This window comes from Anoplopoma fimbria, chromosome 1 (assembly GCF_027596085.1).
Source record: "Anoplopoma fimbria isolate UVic2021 breed Golden Eagle Sablefish chromosome 1, Afim_UVic_2022, whole genome shotgun sequence".
Lineage (NCBI taxonomy): Eukaryota > Metazoa > Chordata > Actinopteri > Perciformes > Anoplopomatidae > Anoplopoma > Anoplopoma fimbria.
The window spans coordinates 5,506,233-5,531,459 of record NC_072449.1 but is presented as its reverse complement, the minus strand read 5'-3'; the positions used below and the strand labels follow the sequence as shown (position 1 = coordinate 5,531,459).

Genomic DNA, 25,227 nt, shown 5'->3' with positions numbered 1-25,227 from the left:
GATAACATTGATAGGGGGAAAAAGTAATCAAACAGGCGTGTTGCACTCACACATCTGTGGGACACTGCGGATTTCTGCCACAATTTTCATATTGTTTTAAGACACACTTTAATTTTTTTTTTAATTAATGGTACTAAAAGAAAAACTTGGTGAATGCTGAGTGTGTCTCAATTTTCAGTCAAACTGTCAAACTGTATTACCAAAAATCACAAAGTCAAAATTCAGAAAATGTATTTCAAAGTCATTATTTAATAAGACAATGTACAAAAATATTGGCACTGATACAGCAGGCGTAGAATTGTGGGAAGTGTTAGATAGGAAAAAATTAACAAGGAACAAAATTGTTAATGTGGGGGTGTAGTCAGCACTAATTTTGTTAAAAAGAATATCCCTTCTGTAAGTTACGTAGACACAGATTGATATTTGTGTCGGAATCCAGAACAAACATTACTAAAATCTAGGAAGCAAATGTCAAAATTTAGACATTTATTTATTGTGTATCAGAGATGAGACAGTGGTCAGTTATGGCACATTGTCATTTAGTTTTTTTAACGTTTTGGTCATTTTTATGGTTACTTTATTTCCGCTTAAGACTAAAAACGTTGTACTGGTCCTCTTCTGCAGTGGGAAGGACAAAGCATGGTGAGCTCTGTGATGATCACCAGTGTGCAAACATAAGGGGCAAGTGTCAAAAACAAGGAAGTAGGGGGGTTTATTGTTCGAAAAGTAGCTAAATCCAAAAGCAGAAGATGTTTTTTAAGGTGGTGTTAGATGCTTACAGGCTCTGGTAAAGGGTTTAAGGCACTAAAGGTTTTTTTGTGGCTCAGTGATTTTTTTTTACAGGATCTGTCGGGATCTTCCGTAGCTCATGCCCTCCTGAGAGGCTCCCTTATTTGACCCCATCTGTAGACCGATCACGTTTTTGCCCGCCTTCATCTGGTCGTCGCTGAAGTCTCGCTTGTTCTCCTGGGATTTCCTGCAACACATCATATTTTTTAAAACGTCACCTAAAACTGCAGTGTTTTCTTTTTCTTTTCTAATTTGGATTAGATATAGTGGTTGACGTTTCATGTTTTGGACTCACTTGAAGAACCAGTTGGGGTCTCCGTTGTATGTGCCTTCATCCTTAGTGAAGGCCAAGCTGCCCAGAGCTGACAGGGTCCTCTGCACCGCTGCCAGGTCCTTACCTATCCCCCCCCACAAACACAGCAATGATTATCAACTCCAGCATCACTTACATTACACGTGCATCGTCATATCCAAGCACATTATATTCTACCGCACAAACAAAGTGCCGAGTTCTTTCTTCTAGCATTAAATGTCTGCAGAAAACACGGAATGAGGACCATGAAACCCATCTCACCTTCCCAGAGGTCCACGGTCTGGAACATGTCGGTCTTGGTGACGCCGTACTTCTCTGAAGCGTTGAGGAACTGGGAGATCTGCTCCATCTGTTTGAAGGCTGCAGTTGAGCTCTGGATCTTCTTCACTGGTTTGTCTCCGGTGAACAGGCTGTTGATCAGTTCGCTCAGGACCTAGTGGGAGAGACCAGACGGAGTGACAGGAGGGAGGAAGAAGAAGGGGAAGAGAGGAAAGAGGGACATAAGATAAAGATCATTAACAAAAATGTTGATTTTAAAATATCAATTAGGTAAATAAACAGGCTTAATTTGAGGTTGTCTTGCTTAATGCTTCTGGTTTTTATTGCATTTTAATTAAATGTAATACTTTATTTTCCTTGATTTGTATTGCCTTTGAGTAATGTAAAATACATACGATTTATAATATCTTAAAAAAGTTACATACAGCCAATAAAAATTGTATTTGGCTCAATTGTTCCTTTTGAATTCAGTTTTAGTTTGCTTTAGTTTTCTTTTCCATGTAGATTTTGTCTAAATTTTGACTTTAAACAGTAGTGGTACTAAAAAAAGAGACATTTAAACTGCATAGTTTTAAGTGAGGGAAATGCTTAAAAAACTAGGTGGCCATATGACAAACCGTGATTGTCCTTAATTTTTGCTTTAAAGAGTTGTAGTATGCAAATTTCTGGTCAGATTTGATCAAGCTTTCTCCATCAGATCTCATTGCAAAAAAGGAGAATTGGTGTTATGTGACTTAAATGAAAGAAAAATAGATGTCTTGCAGCTGTTTCAAAGTGAAAACATCATAAAAAATCGTCATGTAGGTGATTGTTATTCGGTATATTGTTTATTAGTATGAATGTAGGGACAGATTTATGAAATTGAAGATTTAGTTTGACACCAATTTTTTGGACATAACATCTAGAAAACAAAAAGTTATCGTGATGCACTCACACATCCGTCTTTCAGCCAGGCCTGGAAGCCCATTTTGCCGGGATCTGGCTTTCCCACACTGGCGCCACACTGACGGCTGATCCACTCCACCAGGATCTGCTCCAGCTCAGTGTCGTACTTGCTGTCGATCTTATCCTGAACGTGCCGGCTCATGCCGAAGGCGGGACCTTTGTTAGCCATGCCGACTCCCTGAGAGAGTGGGAAAGTAAAATAAAGGGCGATGCAATGAAATTAATGGGAGAGTCACGGAAAAATGACCTAATTAGCTAATTAAAAGTGATGATCTGGGATCTTCCAGGATCTTCACTGGAATCATCCATATCTGCCATCTTGAGAATTCAAAGCAGAGAGTATACTTATGACAACATATAGATTTTTATAAACTTACTGTTTTTCTTGTACCTTTTGTCCAAAACTGTTGTTTTTAAGGCGATACAAACAGCTAACATTCATATTGCAGTCACATTTGGATATATGCACAAACATGCATTGCTGTGCAAATAATCTAGATTGAAGACATAATTACAAACAAACACACTCAAATACTCCCTCCATTTACTGTACTGTATATAGTATTTAATTCAATGGAGGACATGCAAGTCAAAAGCGTGTATATAAGCGTTTGCTCAGCACTTCATCTGAACACCTTTTCCCAGAACAGTGACGTTTACAGCATTGTGTCTCCTAATACACACCATTAAACCCCGTCAGGACCTGTGTCCTAGGCAAAGTGGTGTACAATGGGAGCTCTATATCAGCATTTGCATATTTTCTCCTTTTACACAAACACACACAAACACTTTCTCTCTCTTTCTTTTTCCTGGTGCCAACACATATATCATTGTCTTTTTTTTGCCTTTGGGCCAACAGCCAAGTGCAAAAAAACCCATATCAACGTGCTGTCTGCACCATCCAACCTTTGTTGCCATCTTGATGTCAGGTCACTTCAACTTCCTGTTCCTGGGGAGGTTCAAAGTTCAAATGTTAAAGGTTAAAAACCAAGGAGTTGACTCAGGGAGGCTTCATCTCTGGCATAGGACGGAACATTTTGAAACCAAGGGTAACAATAAATTCCAGTATAAATATAAAGTCCAACACTTTATTGTGTGTTGTGTTTTTCCATTGGTGACAGCTTTTTTCCAGTTGGCAGTATTAATTTATTGCAAGTGACAGAATGTCAAGATGGGCCAAGACTGGAGCGATGTTAGTCTTTTTATGTTTCAAGTAAATCTGTCTCATAAAAATGATAATATAATAAACTGAAGGGAACGCGCAAGTTCTTTACCCTTTCTTTAATTCATTTTTCATACATTTTCCTTTTCTTTATTTCTTTCCTCCATTGCTCCCTTTCATCCTTCCCTCCTTTCTCCTTTTCATACCTACTTCTTCAACTGATCTGAGGACATGTGAATCCATAAAACTGTAGATACAAAGGTGTAATCACAATGCTGGCATATGTTAACTTTTTTAATTGATGTAGCAAACTCAGCATGACGTTGCCTATAATTCCAACTTCCAACGGCAACATCAGGCTCTGAACAGCTTAAACCAATGCGGAACTGCCTTAAACTTGCATTCTTTCTAATAGCCAGCAGGGGGCGACTCCTCTGGTTGCAAAAAGAAGTCAGATTGTATAGAAGTCTATGAGAAAATGACTACTTCTCACTTGATTTATTCCCTCAGTAGACATTGTAAACATGAGTTTATGGTCTCAATCTCTGGTTTCAAGTCTTCTTCAATACAGCATTAAGTTTATTTAGTAAATTATGGTACATTTAGTGTAAAATAGACCATAAAGCAGGGTATGCTTTAGGGGTGTGGCTACCTTTTGATTGACAGGTCACTACCATGGCATTGCCCGGTCTGGGAGTTGTGAACGTGTTTCGTCTTACAGCTTTAACCCTATCATAATGTGTTTTCAGTTCATGAAAGTTAGTTGTAACTTTTTTGGTCGACTACAAATCTCATATTCAGCGTTCGGTTGTACATAGCTCCTCTTTCTCGTATCACTTCTGGTTTCCAATATGGCGAAGGACAAAATAATAAACTTAAACACTTTATAACGGCAGTCTGCAAACCAATGGGTGATGTCGTCAAGGTAACTTTGTCCACTTCTTCCTCTATATACACTTATGAGTGCAATATAAGTCCAATATCTGTCTATTCGGCTGTTTAATGCTCCAATGTGTTCACTTGCGGATAATGTCGAAAGTACCGTAAGTTTATCTGCTGACTGCTGCAGCTGGAAATGATCTGATGAGAGATTTACTTTTACTCCCAGTAAATAAAGTACCATTTTTGATGCAGCACTTAATAGTAGTGGAGTATTTCGGACCTTGCGGTAGAGCTAAACAAAGCACTTGTATTCTTGTTCCAGCACTGCAAGTAGATCTACTGCATGTCTGCGAATTAGAGTCTGCATGCCAACAGCATTAATGGATCCCTGCCCAGAGTGTCCGCAGAGTTTAACCACCAACCCTGTGTAATATTCTTTGCATTCACCGTGGTGCTTTTCCAGGCCACAAGAAACCAAACACACATGCTGGTCAACACGCTCACTTACACACAACCTCAAGTTCAGATACTATATTTCATCTTCTTACTGGAACCCACACACACACACACACATCACTCATACCCGCTTGTTATTCCCACCGACATACGTCATTATATAATCATTATCACAGACTGATGTTTTTCTGGTAACTTGACTCTTTTTCCATTGGCCTCTAGCTCTTAGCCTCATAAACTACTCTGTGGGCCACGATGCACATTACACTCTTTGTAGGGAAAGAAATAGACGTTATGTTCACCGCATGAACTCAATGCCTTCTGATGTCTTGTGAAGAGAAGAGAAGCACTATTTCTCCCTCATGTCCTGTATTAGTCTGTATTATGTGCTTTGCATGACAACCATCACATAATATTTTAAGAGGTCAGCCTGGTCTCTATTTCTGGTATTTATGTGTATCTGGGGACCTGTTGTTATCCTTGGGACCCGGCCCAGATCCAGTTACTCAGGATTATCTGCCAAACAAGCTTCTGTGCTGTCTGGCTGCTTCTCTCTTAATATTTAGGGCAGTGCTCACATAATGTCTGTAAACTGAATTCTTATCTGTCGTCAGACCCAGTTGTTATAAACTCTCTCTATAAAATTGCCTTTTTCAGTAGCATGGTGTTTAAAGCAAGGGATGCTACTTTGAATTCTGCAACTTTTCATACCTTTCCTCCAACTGTTTCTGCAATAACTACTTCTGCAAGTGCTATAAGTACTGCTGGTATTGGTGGCACAAAAGTTACCTCTGCTACTTTTAATGCTACTGACATATTATACTACTGCATCAACAACAACTACTACTACAATACAATCAATTTATCCATGTAGAAAATCTGTCCCAGCAACTTTAAAAATGACTAATCTCGTACTACTACTTATTATAATAATGATAATCTTTAGTGACGTACAATAAAAAATAAATAAAAGCTGAAAAGGTTGTTTCTTTAACAAATAAAGTAAATAAAAGTGGTAGAATGAAAACATTTTACACCTATAATGAAAACATTTTTTCAACTCAAAAAGAGCCTCAATTATCCAATAGGGTACCTAAGGAACTTAAAATACATATTTGAGGTGCTTCAAGAAACCCCATAATATATGATGAGATTATTAAAATATGAAGGTGGATACTAAAATAACTTAAAATGAAATTGAAGGTGTTCCAAGGAAACTTCCCTTTGGGTGATGTTCTTGGAAGAACCCTCAACAACCTAAAGGCTTTCCAGAAGGCACTTTTCTTAAGCTCACAGCTTCTGGAGGAACCTTTTTTTTTATTTAAGTGAGTCCTCAAGCACATCAAAGAGTGCCTAGAAGAACCCAGGGCCTAAAAGGGTTCATTCAAGAACCCTGGATTTTACTCAAAGACCCCATTTACTCAATAAAACTCCTGGAAGAAATGAAGCTTTTGTCACAACAGTAATTATAACATTAGAGGTAATTAAAAAAGTTAGATGTGAGCCATCGAATGTTTCCAAGAAATGGTTCTAAGATTCAATAATTAAAGTGATTAAGCAATTAAATAAAAGTAATGACCTGCAGAAAAGACTGCAATACAAAGAGGAAAAGAAGGCCTTTCATGACTCGTTTCAAAGGTACCTAAAGTGGCGTATCCCACAAACATGACTTCATCACCTCCGTCCCTCCAAACCATCCAGCTGTCTCTGTGGTGTTTTGCTCTGTTTCTCTATTACCATGGTAAATCTGGCTCACGGCGGAGCAGGAAACCAGTGCGAGGCCTGAGTGGCAACAGCTTGAGAGGACATGGCGTCATGCGGCCTCTGCAGTTAACTAGCTAACCACCACATAATGATTTGGCGAGTATAAACCGGCCTGAGACTTGTTAACAGTCACTGTAATAATTGTCTCCTATAGAGGTCGGGGGTTATAAAGCAGCTACAAGCATCCTCAGGTTTAAGGACGCTTTCTTTCTCTTTCTCATAGCTGATGTTCGGTGCAGTAACTCCATCTTCTTTTGTTTCACGGTTCATGCCACAGAATCTGCTGCTCGGCTCAGACGTGCCAGACTTTTTTATGAGCACTGAAAGAGTTTTCCTGAAACTGCTGCCAAGAGCCTTTTCCAGGTTCTGATTATTCTTCTGACAAACTTTATAGCTGCTGTTCGTCTGAGTATGATGTATTTCTACCGACTCTGAAGTAGTGCTGTTCGTTCTAGCTCAGTGCCAGAGCTCCCACCAGTGCACTGTAACACGGATGTTGTTGGTTCCTGGCCTTTAAAAACCAACTGTGTCCTGCTGTGTTTATGTGCTGCAACATGATTGGCGGTGGAGATAGTGTTATCCACTCTTGTTGCTGCTGCTTAGAGGATAAACTGCCTACTTGTACACTTCAGTTTATATTAGACTCCACGCTTAGTTTTACTGGAATCACTGGGTGTGCTGCCAAGTTTGAGGATATCTAACAAGTTTTCAATTGTAAAAACACCTGTGTTAAACAGAGAATGGGAGTTTGGAGAGTTTATCCCTGCAAGTCTGTTTTCTTTTTTCTATCTCCGGGGCTGCAGAACTGATAGAGTTTAATCAGAAGCATTAGACACACCTGGGCAGCAGTGGTCCTCCCTCTCACCTTATACCACGGTGTCATAGCTTTTGGCTTCTTAACTTTGTTTTTACATCACAGCATCAATGCAGCACATTTTCACGCCTTCACTCCCAACACAGTCTGACTTAACAGATCCTCTCCATCCATTAATTTGACTTATTTTGACTCTCCTTTGTGTTTGATAGATTGCTTTATTTGTTAAGTATACCCATGTGTGACACATTTCAGGGTCGGCTCTGTACTAGTCTTGTTTATCTGCATGTCGGTGCCCGTTAGGAAGTGATGTTACATTTTCATGCCTTGTCCAAAGCCCTTGTATGGCAGTGCATCATTTGCTTGTGCAAATAAAAAGTATGGACACGAGATATGCCTCACTGTCTGGCACACCTTTCTGCTTCATCCTATCCCCACTTGAACACTGAGTGTGATGCAATGAGACAAAACACAATTATGTTAAGTTGAAATTAGAGTCAGCGATGTGTTCAACCAGACAGATGATTATTATAAAAACAAGTGAATGATGCTTGTTCGATCACATGAAACAAATTCTCACAGACATCACCACCCACACAGAATTTAATGCAACAACGAGTGGAAAAACAAAATATATGATACTCATATAGTTTAAGAAACTTTAGTAAACTTCAAACTTCGATACGATATAAACATATATGTTATAGCTATTATTCAAATCTTAGTTATTGCATCCCAAAGTGTATTTGCACACGGACCTCTCCTTGGACTTTTGGATGATTACATTGCCCTTATTTTAAATGACAACAACTTCTGATATGTTTAAACACAGAATATCAAGAAAACATAATTTCTTTTTTATAAGAAGCTAGGAAGGCCTCAAAACTGTTGACTCAGAGGTCTATAAAGCCAAATCCAGTTCAGGAGCTTCATCCTACATTAAGGGAATAAAAGAAAAGTATACTCACTGTGTGAAGGAAAAGGTCAGTTCTCTGCAGCGTGCGGGGTTGAGTGTTGATGCCTGACTGAGTGTTTGTATATGCGTCGCAGGGACCTCCCTCTCAAAAATGCCGGCTTAAAAGGAGCAAATGAGGAAAAGATGACTTCACTAGTCTACCAAGAGAAAGAGAGAGAGAGGGAGGGAGAAGGAGAAATGGGAGGGAGAAAGAGGAAGGGGAGAAAAAAAGGAAACTTCATCCTTAAAAGGGCATGGCCTTTCAGCAGCTCCCTCTCTGTGTCCGTCCGCTTACGTCTAGTTAAAAAAGTCCAGCCTTATTTGGGTAGAGCCGTTCCATGTGGAGCAGAGAGACAGCAGCCAGGCGGCGTTGGTTTGGTCGGCAGGAATTCTCCAAATACTTTCACCACATCCCTCCTTCCTCGTTCAGAGCGAGGATGACGAAGGGATGATTGGGAAAAAAGGAGGAGAGGGAGGAGAAGATATGGGAGTTAAAGAAACTAGAGAAATAGGGAAAAAAGTGTTAAGATGCAGGAAAAAACATAACATAAGGGATGTCCTCTTCAGTAAAATGACTTCCATTTATGTTCATTTCTTTTGGCTGGATGATTATAAAAAACTTGAGTTGTGTTTCAGGAAAGGAACCTTCTTTGTAGCAGTTTTTATTTGCCAGGCCTGGGAGAGAAGGCAGAAGGTTTTGTTTAAGATGGAGCGGTGAAGCAACATGTCATTTTGTAATCAAATGTGACCTGATGAGATGTGGATCCACTGCAGCTGTACTGTTGGTGTCTTGTAAACCCATGAGGGTTGGGCACGTTTTTGTGCATGACACGAAAATAAAAAAATATCTATCTATCTCTATGTCAAAAATGATTTTTGGTTTTCCCAAATGTTGCACATTGGGAAGGGAAGGAAGAGGAGGAGAGTGAGGTGGAGTAACAGAGTCACCTTTATTCAGCCAGATAACTCCATGTAAGTCCTGGTTCTTCAGTAGCTGCAGCCAGTGTGTGTGTGTGTGTGTGTGTGTGTGTGTGTGTGTGTGTGTGTGTGTGTGTGTGTGTGTGTGTGTGTGTGTGTGTGTGTGTGTGTGTGTGTGTGTGTGTGTGTGTGTGTGCAAGCCGCAATGACATTTCCATCACTTTTTTTTCGTTCCATTACAGCCACTCTTTGGCAGCATGTGAGAGGTGTTGGACGTCTGCTCATAGCTGCAGTTGGCTTCACTCCCACAGTGGAAAGTCAGAAGTTAGATGGATCACACTCAAGATGACAAACGCACGTCTCACTGCTCTTACTTAAACACACACACACGTAGAAAAAGCAGCAACAAATCATATCTCTGGCTTGTACACATTTATTGTTTAATAAACATAAACAAGCCTGCATCACAATGCACATGTGCATGAAGTAAACATCTGCCTCATAATCACATCGTCATTCTTTTGTGATATTAAGAAAGCAACATGGCCAACATCACAAAACACAAGAAAATAACTTTTTTTAAAGAATCTGTTTAGAGTCATCCGTCATTAAGTTTTTGGTTCTGTAATATTCAGTGCCATTTGGCCGTGGTCGTCTCATTAAGTACTGCTGCGATCAGCTGTAACTAGAAATGAACCAGATGTTTGTTTATGCATAACAATTACAGTTAAGCAGTGAAAGCCTTGTGCACATTCCAATGTGCACAAGGCTAGACATAGTTATTTGGCTGTGTTTTAAAGTCATCAATTTTCCTTTCATAGACTCTGAGGAAAACACCTGAATGTAAACAAATCAAACAAAGAGATACATTTGAGTACAATACACATTATATGTATTTCTACAAACTAATTTATAGATAACTTTAACTAATTTACAACAGCAAAATATGTTTTAAAGCAAATGTAATGCCAGACTTCATCTTGCAAATTTATGCTCAAATATATATATATATATATTTTATTTTTTTTATTTTCTTGTCTATCACTTTGTTCCCAAAAATATCTCATCAACTTTTGTATAGATTCACCTCTTCAAGATGAATTGTAATCTCTTTGGTGATCCCTTAACTTTTGTTCCTTTGCAAGCATCTCTACTAAATGTGTCTGATACTTTAGTTTATGTCCCAGGACTTGCTGGAAAGTAGTGCTGATACTGACTGATGTTTTTATGACCAAACACCTGCAAAATTGAACCATAGAACTCAAATACTTTCAAGTTTAAATACCTTTTCTTAGTCATTCAACAGCCTTTCTGCTCTCTTGGACAAAGATGTTTACTTTCTTTTTTTCATTTCACTTTTTTTTTGCTGAAAAGTCCCAAAAGGCCCACAATATAGCACATACAGCAAATTGACGGTTTATTGTTATCATGAAACCATTACCATTATTGATGTCATGGATACTTCCTTAAGTCCTACGATCCTCTGCAGACACAGAGGTGAGTGAGACTTTTATCTCTCCGACAGGTGAAATTAGTTTTAAAGCAAATAGAAAAAGAAAACAGAAATAGTTTGACATTTTGGGAAAATACATTTTTGGGAAATACACTCTTTCTCTTTCTTCGGTTAACAGCTAATATCACCCTCATATTTACCAAAATGTCAAACTATTCTTTTAAAGTAACAACATGGGCCAACAATCGACTGCTTCCTGCTTCCTCATGAGTTACCTACAGGAATGACTGGTATGTCTAAAAGCTATGTGTGCAGTATGAAGCTGCTCTTACGTCATGTATTTATTCAACTGAAGGAATCCACAGCCAGTCGGTGGTTTATATTCATTCGTAATAAGCTTCCATTAAAGGCACTTGTTTACAGTGTTGTACTCATAGGCCAAATGCTAACAGCATTATGACCTGCTGGTGTAATTCCCAGATTAAAACAATGCCTGTGACTGCTACCTTTTTCCATTCATGGTTTATATGTATGTCAATGTGTGTGTGTGTGTGTGTGTGTGTGTGTGTGTGTGTGTGTGTGTGTGTGTGTGGCAAGCTTAATACATACCAAATAAATAAAATAAAGGCACATCACCAGTGAGTTAAACTTTTATTATCTCCAAATCAAACTAATGTCACACTTTTTCCTCTGTACACAGACAGTTGTGGTCGTCCATTCACATGCGTCCTATATGTTCTAATGATGCAAATAAATCCAAACTTTCTGTTTTTCATCCTATGCACAAATAAAGCGTTTTTTTTAAGGTCCTGGAGTCTGAAAGTTTAGTAGCCGTACTCATCGTTGTTGGGGTACAGCATGTAGCCGGTAAAGATATTGTACTGCAGGTATTCACAGAGCCTCCTCCCGATTACGAGCTCCGTGTAGACCTGATCGCCTCTCTGCAGCGTCAGCACCACCACCTGAAAGAATACGAAGTGAACACTGTCATGTTTCATGGAGACGATAGAGTAAAAACAAAATGTGACCGTGCCTTCAGGGATCCCTCGGCTTAGGAACAACGTTTTAAATGAGTTTTTATTGCTTATTTATTTTTGTTCTTCTGTATTGATAGGTTTTATTGTTTCATCTATTGTACCGTTTTTTCAGTGTTTAAATTTTATCTTAGTTTGTCTCTGTTTGTTAAAGGTGCTTTATAATTATATTATTATTATTATTATTATTATTAAAAAACCTTGTCAGAATCACAAGGAAAAGTATTTCTTTCCCCTCAATATACAATTTTATTGCAAACTTTTAATATGTTATCACCGTCTTTGAAATCATGTTACTTGGCTCTTTTTTTTTCATTCCACCTTTCTATGTTAGAAACATGAATACAGAGAGATGAAAAACTAAATGGTGTGGGATTGAAAAAAAAAAGGTTAAAGGACAAATATGATTTTTTTTTCTTGCTATTGTTGTATAGAAAAACCTGTAAAATACTGTATATGTAAATCATTTCCTCTCTAAGATTCTTCGACTATCTTACCTGATTGGCGTTGTCTTCAAAATCTTCTCTGTTGTTCTCCCACACACCAACCAACGGCGCTCCATTCTTCATCAGCTGGACCTACAGATACGACAAAAAAACACACAAAAAATTAAGACTCGCTGTTGCCATGCGGGCTAATCAAGCAGAATGTGTTCTGAAAACTATGTATGAAGTCTATCTGGTTGGTTTACTTTATGGTAGAGGAGCATATCCTTCCCGACGTATGAGTAGACCGTGAAGGAGAAGACATAAACACCGGCACAAGGGGCAGTGAAGATACCTGGAGAGGGAGGGGAGGAGTTAGTGTAACTTAAAAATAAAGTAAAACTTTTATAAGTCATCTGTTTGTGTGTGTGTGTGTGTGTGTGTGTGTGTGTGTGTGTGTGTGTGTGTGTGTGTGTGTGTGTGTGTGTGTGTGTGTGTTTCCTACCCAATGAAGGGTTGTATCCATTGGCATCGTTAAGGCTGACGTTGGTGTAGGGGATTGGCACATTGGTATTGAAAGGACCGAAACAAGGTGAAGTGTTACCAGGAATTGGTCCCATGGTGGCTTTGAAAGAAATCTGGGTGTATTCTGAGAGCAAGACATTGATAAATATATCACACTGTACATAAAAAAGTCTCCAAAAAAGATTTGTTAAACTCTCTGTGCGTGCATCGCCGCATCCAAAATCCACCATCAGTGTATGTGCGTTCACCTGTGAGCTTTTGCACTTTGTTTTTCAGCGAGATGATGCCGTCCCACAAATGTTTCATCCTCTCGTAGATACTCTCTTCTAATTGGAACATCTGATTGGCTGCACAGCAGCAGCCGCGCTGGTGCTGGAAGGCACAGTTGCAGTCCCACTTGTTGCATTGCAGAGGCTCCTTCAATTGCACTGGATGGGAGGAATGGTGAGAAACAGGAAAAAGGAGAAAAAGTGAGGGACATATTTGGGTTTTGCGCAGCTGACGGATAATTATGACTGTGTGGATTAGTGCGGGATGAAAGGGACTGAAGTGTGTTGGCTTACGAGCAGCCTGAGTCAGCAGCTCAATGCTGGTGGGCACATAGTTCCCACGACTGCAGAGGAACTGCGACCCCAACAGGAACAAAACTGGTAATACAACCATCTGAAGAAAAGAAAAGTTTCAGTATGCAGTCACGGGTTAATATGCACAAAAAACATGTTGACATTTGGGCTTAAAAAAACATGTAATCCCTTACAGTTGCTGTTCAGTAAGTATTCCAACAAGGGCTTTCAGAAGTAGTATATACCAGAACTCTACTCAAACTTTATCCACTTTTAGCCCAATTTAAACTTCATGTATTGGTATCCAATATGCAAATAATTGAGAGCAGCCATTTCCCCTAAACAACACTGTAAGCATGGGTTTAATGATGTGCAGGCTTCAGCATTGCACAGAATTCAATTAGTAAGAACCGTCTTCACGTTGAAATAATGTTGTATTTATTTAAATTCCAATGTATGTTTTTGTTAAGAAGACTTTCACTTTTCAAGCAAAATTAGCCTGTTTTTAATCTTTATGTACAGACAATGTTTGAGCTACAAATCTTCAAATCAATACTTACTTGGAAGCTGAACTAAATCTCCCTGAATAAACCAACAAGGGCTATTGAAGAAATTCAAACGTCTAGCATCAAGTGGTCAGAAATCTCTTCCTGAAAGCTTCAATTATTACATAGAATAATCATTGTTATACTGGTAGAATAATCCAAAAGTGACAGGAAGTATAAATAACACAACATACTTTAGTTAGGTGCTAACAAGAATACATTGATTTGCTTTGAGGTATTAATTCTAACAATATCTCACTACACTTCAAACCCAGTCTGTTTTTATGACACAAAACCTCATCGCTATACCCAATAATTAGCGAACATATTTCTGTTAATTATGGGTTAAATAATGGTGATTGACAGCAAGAGAGAACAAATAATATTTATTTAATAATTGGAAATATAAACTTACGTTTTTTTTGTTCCTCTTTCTCCTCGGTCTGAACGACTACGTCAGGTTCTTGTGAGTTCGTCAAACTGAGAGTAAGAGTTTTGAGCAGCAGATGGTTTTAGCTTCTTATTGATGCTCTTCAGGTGATCCTCCCACTTTTAGGAGGTTTCACAGCCAAACACCAACACCCCAATTCCTACCACAGAGAGGAACCACATATGTTTCTGGTAATAGAGTACACTAAACGGTTTTCATTTAGTGTGAAAGAACAAGAGCTGATCTTGTTGCACCTTTCAGAACCCTATTGTTTGGACCATAATAGCCCTTATTAGGACAGCAGTGTCTGATTGCCGTCGTCACAGACGACAACACCTGCCCAGAAATGGAGAGCTTTGTGGTCAAGAAATAAAGGACCACGGACGTGAAGACAAAAGAAGCTGATGGGAAAGTGTTATCAGTTCATCGATAAAGGCCTAGAGCCGAGAACAATATACGGCGTCACCCAGTTCTCATGCTGAGATAGGAGGAACAGAGTAGTGATACTGTGAGTTCCCATATTCACGGGGATTTAGGAATGATTGGGACCATTTTTTAATTTCCGCCCTCCATAAGCTTTCTTGCCACAAATAATGATAAAAACTCAACACATGATACATTTCTGTAAAAGCCCACTGAAGATGTTATCTATCTGTTTGAGGAGGAAAGAAGGATATATCATATAACAAGGAGGGGTGACCTTTTTGTGTAAACTGACCCAGAACCTTTTTTTTTTTTGATAAATTTGGGATGGGTCAAGAAGTCAAGGATAAACCTATTTGTTAGTATTTGGCTTGGTAATTGTTTTAGGATAAACTTACATGTTTTTTGCTCGAAAGATCCAGCATTGTTGTGGTTGTTTAGAGATCCGCCCAAATGAATAGGTTGTTGAGAACCACTAATCTAGAGCATACACAATGGTTCTTTTGCAAGGTTGATCATTTTATTAATTTCCAAAGCCTATTAGCACTTTTCAAATCACCCCAAAACAACCTAACTAAAAAATAGAAACATTATTTTAACATGTATTTTCAATTATTTTATTGCAGTAGCGCATTATAATCATGATTCCCTTAAAGGTTTCTGCAATATATTAGCTATGACAATTATATGAATGCGAAAGTGTATTCAACTTGTATTATCTCTACTAGCCAGCAGGAGGCGACTGCAAAAAGAAGTCAGATTGTATAGAAGTCTATGAGAAAATGACTCTACTTCTCACTTGATTTATTCCCTCAGTGAACATTGTAAACATGAGTTTATGGTTTCAATCTCTAGTTTCATATCTTCTTCCATTTAGTAAATTATGGTCCCAATTAGAGTAAAATAAACCACAAAGTGGAATATGTTTTAGTGGTTTACTTTGATTGACCGGTGGCTGCTGCTACCAGAGCCGTATACGACGTCTCTATGTCACTCATTCACATTCGATATTCTAACTTCTGTTCATTGGTTGCAAAAAGCCAAGATGGCAACGGCCAAATCGCTTTACTCGAAATTTCAAAAACAGCAGTCCACAGACCAATGGGTCACGATGACTACGTCCACTTCTTATATACAGTCTTTTGAGTTTATATCATTTTCCTCATCTTATCATTTAAGGTTCCACTTCCTGTTTGATGCTTGCGTCTCCCACTTCCTGTTTGATGCTTGCGTCTCCCACTGCAAGATGGTAAACAAATTAGGACATGTTATTTTGATATTGAGATCACGCTTAAAAGAAAACCTGTATTTCTCAAAAATTATGTTGCAGGTTATTGAATTGGCTTTCCGAATTTCCCTAATGAATTTAAGGTAAGAGTAACTGATTGTTAACTCTCTTAAATTATCAAACGTTACTATCGTCCAAAGTAAGCTTCAACCGTAACTATATGCAATAGATAAACTATTCCTCCATCACATTACCTCGTATGTAGTTATGTAGTTGTTGGCTTATTTGTTATATTTTAAAACAAATGCATGAATAAATTAGTTTGTAAAAAATAGTAAAAGTAATCAGTAAAAGTCTACATATTTACAGAACTTAATAGTTAATCTGCTCCAGCTGTCAATCATCTGGTTGTTTGTAAACTAAAGATGCACAATCTTGTGTTGCCTTCCTTGTTTTTTTCCTCTAGTCCTATTAGATAACTGGGTGTTTTCTGTGTTGACACTTCAGGGACAGTTCATTTTGTTTTTTTGTTTTTTTGACAGCCACCTGTGTGTGGAGTCCCAAGTCAACTGACCTGGTTCCTCACATGGTTTATTATCTGCTGGATGGAGACCAGGGTGTATCCGGTGTTCTATGTCTGCTTTGCACACATCTCTTCAAAACAGACCTCTCCAGTCCTTGAGATGATTAACTCAACAAAGTGGGATAAAAAGGGACGTGTGCTGTGCCTTGACCTCAGATGTTACTTCAAAACCAGAGCTTCAAATTACTGCATATTTTTGAAAATGGAAAAGTGGCCGTGTTTCTGAGATTGTTTGATATGGAGGTGAAGTTGTTTGATTGATTATATTGATAACAATTGCAAAATTTTAAATGTATTATCAAAACTCAATATGAAGAAAAGTAATGCAGTTATAACACTTCCCTTTGCCACAAACTGGGCTTGCACATTTGATAAACCTCAGCTGACAGAATACAAAAATATCCACAAAATATTATGATTACACCAAAACACAGAAATATTGTTATATATGCTATAAATAAAAAGTAATTCACACAAAGAAATCTAAACATGTTATCATAGTGATGTTATCCAGGTCTAACTACCTGCTCTTCTTTTAAAACCTGAGCAAAAGTAATTCAAATAGAGTTATGTAGGATTTAGGGGAGTAGTGCTGTGTAAAAACATTAATTACAAGTATATAACTGATAATTATCTGTTATATTTAATCATGTTTTACATCTTGGGTCCTTGAGACTCCCAACATTATGCATACTTTTCGGTCGAAGAGGGCCCAGGGGCTCCAGGGACCACATACAGAATATTTTGTTTAAACATAATTTATTTGGGTGGTGTATTCACATAAAGTTGGTAAAACTGCATCCTCTTATGTTGATGTGACAAATGATTCAATGTGTCAGTTGGTTAGTATGGGCTGTTTGGCTTTAACAGCTAACGAAACTTCGAGTTCACACAGTGCTGTAGCAGCTTACTTGTATTTTTTTGTACGGTGTGTTTGGCTAACCGCTAACGGAGCCTTCCAGTAAACACAGTGCTATTCATGTGTGCTAAGACGGCAGACATCTTGGTGAGTTTAATTATGATTTTGGCAAGATTGTACAACTTATCTTATAAGACGACTTGGAGACAATTGCCTGCATACATTGTTGCTTGTTGAGTTTGAATGACGTGTGTTTTACAAAACCTTACAGGCTTTCAGAGTCTAGAGGGTAGGTTACGGTAACAAAACTACCGAATTAGGTTAGGGAAAACATTAGTGTTGGCCTTAAAATAACTTAAAATAGTAGGTTTAATCAACAAAACCAACAGTTGTGTTTAGGCAACAAAACCAACAGTTGTGTTTAGGCAACAAAACCATGTAAAGATGTTAAGGAAAATAAACAGTTTGGACAACAACTGCCATAAAACCACAACACTTGCTCTGACTGCTGCTTAGTCACGTGGATGCATTTAATTGTGTGTCAACCACTAATAATGCTCCAAATTGACTTTCCATTGGCATTATTTTTGTGCTGAACGACACAACACAAAAACTGACAATTTGTGTCCCTGTAAACCAATAGATTTAATTTTGACTGCCACAGTCACACCTGGCAGAGATATGTACTCTCAAGTAATCATTTTGTAGATAAACAAATGCTGTTGCTGCATTTTTCAACATTAACACTGTGGTATTTCTAAAAGAAATGTAGTAAAACCTTATAAAACCTAATAAAACCTTTAAACATATCCGTCATAGATCTGTTGTATGCCATACCTCATTCACTTATTTTTGTGTCTCTTAATCTCTTTAGTGTTTAATTTGTACTAAAAACCTTAGAATTACAATTTAAACTAAACTTTATGTTAACATAAATATCCAAATTGTAATTTAGACTTTATTACGGATTCTATTCCGCCTGGCTGGTGATACATAATTCATTTTAATTTCACTTCATGTTGTTCTGAAAGCAAAGTCCACATACAGAGTCACCAAAACTTTGAATAAATTGCTTTATTTAAATGTCATTATACACATTCAAATTCAAATTCATAGTCCATCTCAAAAAATAGTTCAATTCAAAATGGTTAAAACTATGGGCTATCAAGAATAGACAGCAAGGCAAGGGTAATATCTCAATACTTTTATTTTGTCAACAAATTCAATGTAGACACGACACATTAAGTCTTGAAACAAAGTCAACTATAATGCCATCTGCTTTGTTTAAGATCCAAATTTGTTTATTTGTGATTTTACAGGCGCATGGGTGTAAAGTGAATTTCTTAAAATCATTACAAGACATCATTTCAGCAAGAAAACATTCAAATTGCATAGGTTAAATCCAGATATTATGGATGCCCGGCACCACAGAAAGATTTCTTCTAGCAGATTCTAAACCTTGTTAGTAAGAAAAGAGTTTGTCCCCAATTTATTCAGTAGAATAAAGAAGAAAGGCACTGAAAGTGTTATAGCTGATGCCGTCGTCGCATAGGAAACACCCAGTGGGCAGGTTGGCAGCCACCTTGTCCCCAGCCTTCAGGTGGAGGGCCACGACTGTAGTGACACTGTCCTCTTGGTCCAGCTCATTCTTTTCTCCGGGTCCAGCCACCAACTCGCCGTTGACCAGCAGATCGGCGCAGGCGGCCAAAGTTTTACCAGGAGCCCCAGCGTCACTGTAGACGGTGAGGGCCAGGCTGTAGACGCCAGAGTGCGGAGCGGTGAAGACGCCGGTACTCGGGTTGTAGCCGTTACCCAGGTTGATGAAGATTTCTTTGAAAGTGATGAGCTTGTCGACGGTGAAAGGGCCAAAGCATTTCAAATTTGGGGTGCTGCTTAGAGCGACAGAGAAGGCACTGCGGCTGCCTGGAGATGAAAAAAAAGACAACAGGTTGCAAGTTCAACAACAAGCAAAAAAATTGCTTCTTTAAGATGTTTTTTATAATTGCACTCGTACTAACCTTCAATTTTATCCAGACTGTGCTTTGTTTGATTGTATTCCTTCTCCAGCATGTTCAAAGTCGTGTTAAAGTACGTCGTCAGCCTGTCCACCTCTTTCCACATAAAGCAGCAGCCACAGGAACCCTGGTCCGTAGTACACTCTGAAACAAACAAAAAAACACACACATAAATACACTTGCAGATGAGAATGAACGCAGAAACACAACGATTATACGCCCACAGTTGCTCACCACTGCCTGGTTTGGGGTCTTCAGACTGTGATTTCTGGTCAACGTTCCACCCAAATGGAAGGGCTCCATGCAGCAGACAGATCAGCACAATAGCTGTGGGGGGGAAATTAGCAAAAACATGTAGCACTAAACCAAGAAGGAACTTTACACTAGCTGCCTGCTACTGTATTGTTGTATATCTGAACCATTGCTACCTATAAAGTCTCACCTCTCATGTTGACGGCTTCAGATGGATGGATAGACTGATCAGTAGAGGAAGTTTCATGGGTATATATTTTATTTCCCTAAGAGCCCCTCCCTTGTTAAGTTTTATTCATCCTCTTCTATCAACGCTCCTCCTTGTTTTTGTTCTTTTCTTTTTTATCATAATCGTCCGCCCTATTTTTCTTTATAACTGAGGATGTTTTATTGTCATCACCAGGTGCTCTCACTTTCTAAAAATCGCACACACCCTTCAGGGTTTTGTGTGCAGGTATCACCTGTATCGTCTTAAGAGAGTTGTGTTTTTGGATAAAGTTTGAAGAACTGCGTGATAGTTTAAATTATTTTTTATATGCTGCACTGTTAATTTTATTTTAACATGTAGAAAACCACAAAATACCTCCATTGCCTAAGGCAGCTTCACTGTAGTTCTGTATGTATATACTACTTCATTTTAACTTATATACTGGTTGAAGAAGATTTAATAATATGTGGGTTCCAGATCATAGATAGTGATAAAAATGGCTTTATGAAAGGTAGAAATATATATATATATATATATATTTATTATAGGTCACATCTTATTTCTTCCTGACACAATTTACAGAATAAAACCCTAAAAAAGGCCACAATATACTATAGTCTTTGAATAAATATTTTTAACAATATGTACTTTACTCTACTCATACTTATTTTTTACAACTTGTATTTCATCTGTCTGGATGAAATGGCATCCATTTATTTCAATCATCAGTTTCTATGAGTGAGGGCGATCAAAACTGTAATTTAAAGGCTTAAAAAAAAAGTTTCATAATGTGTGAAAATTATTTCAATCCTAAAACAGATCCTAAAATGTTATTTATTATCTTAATTATTATTTGACAACAATAGCATCTCATATGCAAGCATCACTTTTGTATCTTTAGTGGAGATTGAAAGAGAATCGACTCAGAATACCAACTAGTACGTTGAAAAGTCTGGTTTATTTCACTTGTCAGTTTCAGAAACATTGATTTGCATTCAAATTTCTAGCACATTTTACATCATTTCAGTGTTTTTTTAAAGATCAACAGCCGTTACAATGAAAAATAAACAGGCAATATTGATAATCGACGGGAGGTGAGGAAGCATAGTGAACCATGATGGAATAAAACAAACAAATAAAGAAAGACAATTTCAGGATGGGTGATAATAGGACAAAATATCAGATTAAAGATTAATGGCTACAAATCAGAGTAATCTAACAGACTCGTCAGATTAGGGCGAGAGTTGGTACAAAGCCCAGAACAGCAAAACATTTCTAATTTAGCATGGATACAGCAGGAAGCCTGTGAAAGTGTTATAGTGGCTCCTGTTATCGCAGATGAGACATCCTTTGGACAGGACGACCGCCAGCTCGTCCCCGGCCTTCAGCTTTACCGCCATGACCATGGTGGCGCTGTCCTCGAGGTCAGGACTCTTCTTCTCCCTGAGCGAACCAACGACCTTGCCGTTGACCTCCAGATTGGCGCTGAGGTCCAGGTGGTTGGCGAGGTTACCGTTCGAGTAGATGGTGACGGCGATGCTGTAGACGCCCGAGCGTGGAGCGGTGAAGACGCCGGTCTGCACGTCGTAGCCGCCGCCCAGGTTGAGGAAGACGTGCTGGTAGATGATGATCTTGTTGGTGGCGAAGGGGCCGAAACAGGTTAAGACTACATTATTGTTGAGGGCGACGGAGAAGGCGCTGCGGCTGGCTGTAAATGCACAGAAGGAATAAATAAAAATATTCTTTTAAGACGTCTTTTTTGCGATGAACGTCGGTTTCTCACCTCGAATATTATTGAGGGCCGTCTTTGAGTTTGTCAGATTCTTGTTCAATTCCTCAACGCCCATGTTGAAGAACGACTCCATCCTTTGAATCTGCTTCTGCATCAGGCAGCAGCCACATGTGGCCTGATCCGCAAGACACACTGCGCGCACACACACACACATATATAAATATGGCAGATGAGAGTACATGCAAACGTATCGACAGAATGGGATAAGACTTATTATTTTGTTAACTATCTCTCACCATAGGGTTGGTCTCTTGGGTTTGTGGAGCCAGGATCGTTCCAGTTAAACGGATTCTGACCAAAAGCTCCATGCAGCAGACACAACAACACAATAGCTGGCGGGGGGTGGGGGGAAGAAAAATGCACAAATACCAATAAAACCTGGATTAAAACTTTGCATTAGTTGCCATTATTTTTCTCCAGCAATGAACCGACTCTGAACTACTTCTGTTTCTTTCATTTTTCTTAGCTTCAATAAAAAAACATCCATTAAAACAAGTTGAGCAATTCTTCTCCAAATATCTCCAATTTTTTAAAAATACTTTGCTGTTTAATTCTATATATTTTCAATCTTAACATACATGTTTGAACCATGTTATCTTACCAAAACATCATGAAATAGTTAGTGACTAATCACCACCTTCAGGCGTGATATTTCTCTGCACTATTTCCATTAGGTTGGACCAATGGGTTGAAAAGTCATTTGAAGTGCCATCACACCTAAAAAATATAATTTTTCATCTTGTATCTAGTCTCACCTCTCATGTCGATGCTGGTAAATGACGACGGCTTCAGAAGGATGGAAGACGTTAGACTGATCGCGAGGCAAAAGTCGTCGATATATATTTTCCTAGAGCCCCTCCCTTGATACGTCTTTTTTTTAATTCCTTCCTCTTTTGGCATCGCCCCTCCTTGGTTTAGTTTTTTTATTGTCTGCCCTATAAAAGTTTATAACTGGAGATGTATTTCTTCATCACTAGGTGCTCTCGTTTTCTAAAAACCCTCATACAAGCAGACACACACCCTGCAGGGCTTTGTTGTTGATGCCATCCAGGTATCACCTTTCACCTCAGATGACTGTGTCCTCTCCTTTCTCAGACCTCCTATCCTATCTTAGTTTAAAGGAACAGTGTGAAACATTTAGGGGTATCTATATCTAATATAATGTAAATTAGTATGTTTTCTTTAGTGTATACCTCCTGAAAATAAGAGGGTTTTTTTGTAAGCTTAGAATGTTTATATCTACATATCGAGTGGGTCCTCTTCTCGGAGCAGCCCGCCATGTTTCTACAGTAACCGAGAAGGGACAAACCAATCTGCTATACAGACCTTGCTATCTTAATTTAGGATTCCTTACTTGGGAAATCCCTAAATTAGGACGCTCTGTGTTATAGCAAATCCTATCTTAATAACAGTATTTTTGCAAAAATGTTAATCTTAATCTTAATCTTAATGTCATCCCAAACTGATTTCAGACCTGCGCAGGGTTTTGTTATAAAGGCCCACTGAACCTCAAATTGCTGTAAGTGTGGCTGTGAATGTTTAATACTCCTGACAAAAGGGTGACAAATGTAATCGTAGCCTCTGCCACCAATCTTTGAATGTGTCTATGAATGGGTGAGTGTTTACATGTCTTTTAAAAGTGTTTTGAGTGGTCTCTAAAACTGGTTCAGCCAGATCTGTGAGGGGAAATAATGAAAGGAATGAAAGGAGGGCCAGTAATGAGAGCTCTGACTGCTCATGTTGGGGGGAAGAAGTACTTATTTACTTCTTCCCCCCCAACATGAGCACGGTCACCTACAAATGGCTTATTCAGCGCTCTGTTGAACCAAAATGCCATACTCAAGGCTTCAAAACAGTAGTCCACAAACCAATGGGTGACCTCAAGGTGAGTACATCCACTTTATACAGTCTATTATGGTCTTGGCAAAGAAGACATTTGCGTTGAGTAAACAAGTAGATAACTGTCAACAATGTCACAGGAGTGCAACGCTTACTAAGTAGAGCACTCTTTTGACTCTCCTGTGTGCCATTGTAGAGATTAAAACAAAACACATCATGATGCAACTATTTTCTTTTGAATCCTGAATTATTCGGTTGCAAATTTATTTAGGTACATCACATATTTGCATTACAATGTATATCACATAAAAATCAGCAAGTGACAGATCTGCAGTAACAACAACAAAGATATTGTACTGTACTAGACATGATTAAGTTGTGAGGAAGAACAGAACATAGACATACATCATTTTTAAAAGTAATTTCTGATGTTTGAGTCTTCAAACGTTAGAAATAAAATTGAATTACAACCCTGCTTCTGTTAAAAGATAATATTGAGTGTGAGGATAGTGGAACATGATGAAATAAAACCAACATAATGAAGATGAGAGTACTGTTTGGGGACAGATTCAGCACAAAAGAGCAGATAGATTAACGGCTACAAAGCACAACTGTCACCAAAGAGAGATTTCAGAGTAAGGCAAGAGTTGGTACAGCTACGCATCCCCTAACTTAGTCAGTAGAATACAGCAGGAAACCAGTGAACGTGTTGTAGTGGCTGCTGTTGTCGCAGAGGAAACACCCAATGGGCAGGTTGACAGCCACCTTGTCCCCGGCCATCAGGTGCAGAGCCACGACGATAGTGGCACTGTCCTCCTGGTCTTGCATGTTTTTTTCTCTGGGTCCCGCCACCAACTGGCCGTTGACCAGCAGACCGGCACAGGCGGCCAAGGTGTTACCAGGAGCACCAGCGTCACTGTAGACGGTGAGGGCCAGGCTGTAGACGCCAGAGCGCGGAACGGTGAAGAAGCCGGTGTCCGTGCTGTAGCCCTCGCCCAGGTTGATGAAGACGTGTTTGTATTGGATGATCTTGTCGTCGCGGAATGGCCCGATGCAGGTAAATTTCTTGTCACTGGTCAGAGAGACGGAGAAGGCACTGCGGCTGGCTGGAGATGCAGAGAAAAACATAAAGTTAAACAGGATTGAATAAGATGTTTTGATGACGTTCCTTCTCTTCTGGTTTGTGTTGTTCGTGTCTCACCTCTGACATGGTTCAGGATGTTCCTCGTGTTGTTCAGTTCCTTCTCCATCTCACCGAGGCTCCTGTTAAAGAACATCTTCATCCTGTGGACCTGCTGCTGCATCAGACAGCAGCCGCACGACATCGGGTCCGTAAGACAAGCTGGACACACAGAAACACAGACGGTCGCGGTATAAGAGTCCTGTGACTTCATTCATTTTTCCAAAAAAACACTAATCTCTCACCGTTTTTCGTGGTGGGATCGCCGCCTGATTTTTTCACGTTTTCGCCAGGACCGGTCCAGGAATAATCACCAGCCTGGACGAGGGCGACTTCCAACAGACACAGCAATACGGTAGCTAGGAAAGAGAAAAGAAAATAGAAACATATATCATCATATTATCATATGTTACAGCTCTTTTTCCAGTCATATCTAGTCTAGTCTCACCTTGCATGATGATGCTGGTGCAACTGGTGCCGGCTTCAGGAGAGCAGAAGGATTGATGGCCTGACACAGGGGCAAGAGCCACCTATATATGTTCCCCATCAGCTCTATTCTATAGCCCCTCCCTGTTTTCCCCTTTACTCCACCCTTT

The 25,227-nt window shown here is 39.1% G+C and overlaps 5 protein-coding genes across 6 annotated transcripts; all 5 read right to left on the bottom strand.

Moving 5' to 3' along the window:
- Positions 1 to 229: 229 nt before the first annotated feature.
- tagln (transgelin) lies at positions 230 to 8,492 on the bottom strand. 2 transcript variants are annotated; one of them, XM_054617909.1, is made up of 5 exons: positions 8,373 to 8,492; positions 2,316 to 2,504; positions 1,364 to 1,535; positions 1,085 to 1,187; positions 230 to 976 (listed from the first exon to the last, which is right to left on the bottom strand). In XM_054617909.1, the coding sequence occupies exons 2-5, from the start codon at positions 2,493 to 2,495 to the stop codon at positions 838 to 840; spliced, it is 594 nt and encodes a 197-aa protein (XP_054473884.1). In that variant the 5' UTR covers positions 2,496 to 2,504; positions 8,373 to 8,492; the 3' UTR covers positions 230 to 837. The 2 variants fall into 2 exon arrangements, with proteins under 2 accessions (XP_054473884.1, XP_054473805.1); XM_054617830.1 differs by lacking the exon at positions 8,373 to 8,492 and adding an exon at positions 3,233 to 3,299.
- Positions 8,493 to 11,554: 3,062 nt separating this feature from the next.
- cbln18 (cerebellin 18) lies at positions 11,555 to 13,377 on the bottom strand. Its single transcript, XM_054599451.1, has 6 exons — positions 13,278 to 13,377; positions 12,963 to 13,142; positions 12,695 to 12,838; positions 12,456 to 12,544; positions 12,262 to 12,342; positions 11,555 to 11,692 (listed from the first exon to the last, which is right to left on the bottom strand). The coding sequence occupies exons 1-6, from the start codon at positions 13,375 to 13,377 to the stop codon at positions 11,555 to 11,557; spliced, it is 732 nt and encodes a 243-aa protein (XP_054455426.1).
- Positions 13,378 to 18,834: 5,457 nt separating this feature from the next.
- Positions 18,835 to 19,809, bottom strand: LOC129091743 (complement C1q-like protein 2). The gene is made up of 4 exons (XM_054599442.1): positions 19,803 to 19,809; positions 19,595 to 19,687; positions 19,364 to 19,504; positions 18,835 to 19,268 (listed from the first exon to the last, which is right to left on the bottom strand). Exons 1-4 carry the CDS (start codon positions 19,807 to 19,809, stop codon positions 18,835 to 18,837), a joined length of 675 nt encoding a protein of 224 aa, XP_054455417.1.
- Positions 19,810 to 21,100: 1,291 nt separating this feature from the next.
- Positions 21,101 to 22,374, bottom strand: LOC129091732 (complement C1q-like protein 2). Its single transcript, XM_054599431.1, has 4 exons — positions 22,368 to 22,374; positions 21,849 to 21,944; positions 21,604 to 21,744; positions 21,101 to 21,528 (listed from the first exon to the last, which is right to left on the bottom strand). Exons 1-4 carry the CDS (start codon positions 22,372 to 22,374, stop codon positions 21,101 to 21,103), a joined length of 672 nt encoding a protein of 223 aa, XP_054455406.1.
- A 1,749-nt stretch (positions 22,375 to 24,123) lies between these two features.
- LOC129089740 (complement C1q-like protein 2) lies at positions 24,124 to 25,144 on the bottom strand. The gene is made up of 4 exons (XM_054597135.1): positions 25,080 to 25,144; positions 24,877 to 24,990; positions 24,653 to 24,793; positions 24,124 to 24,557 (listed from the first exon to the last, which is right to left on the bottom strand). Exons 1-4 carry the CDS (start codon positions 25,084 to 25,086, stop codon positions 24,124 to 24,126), a joined length of 696 nt encoding a protein of 231 aa, XP_054453110.1. The 5' UTR covers positions 25,087 to 25,144.
- Positions 25,145 to 25,227: the final 83 nt, after the last annotated feature.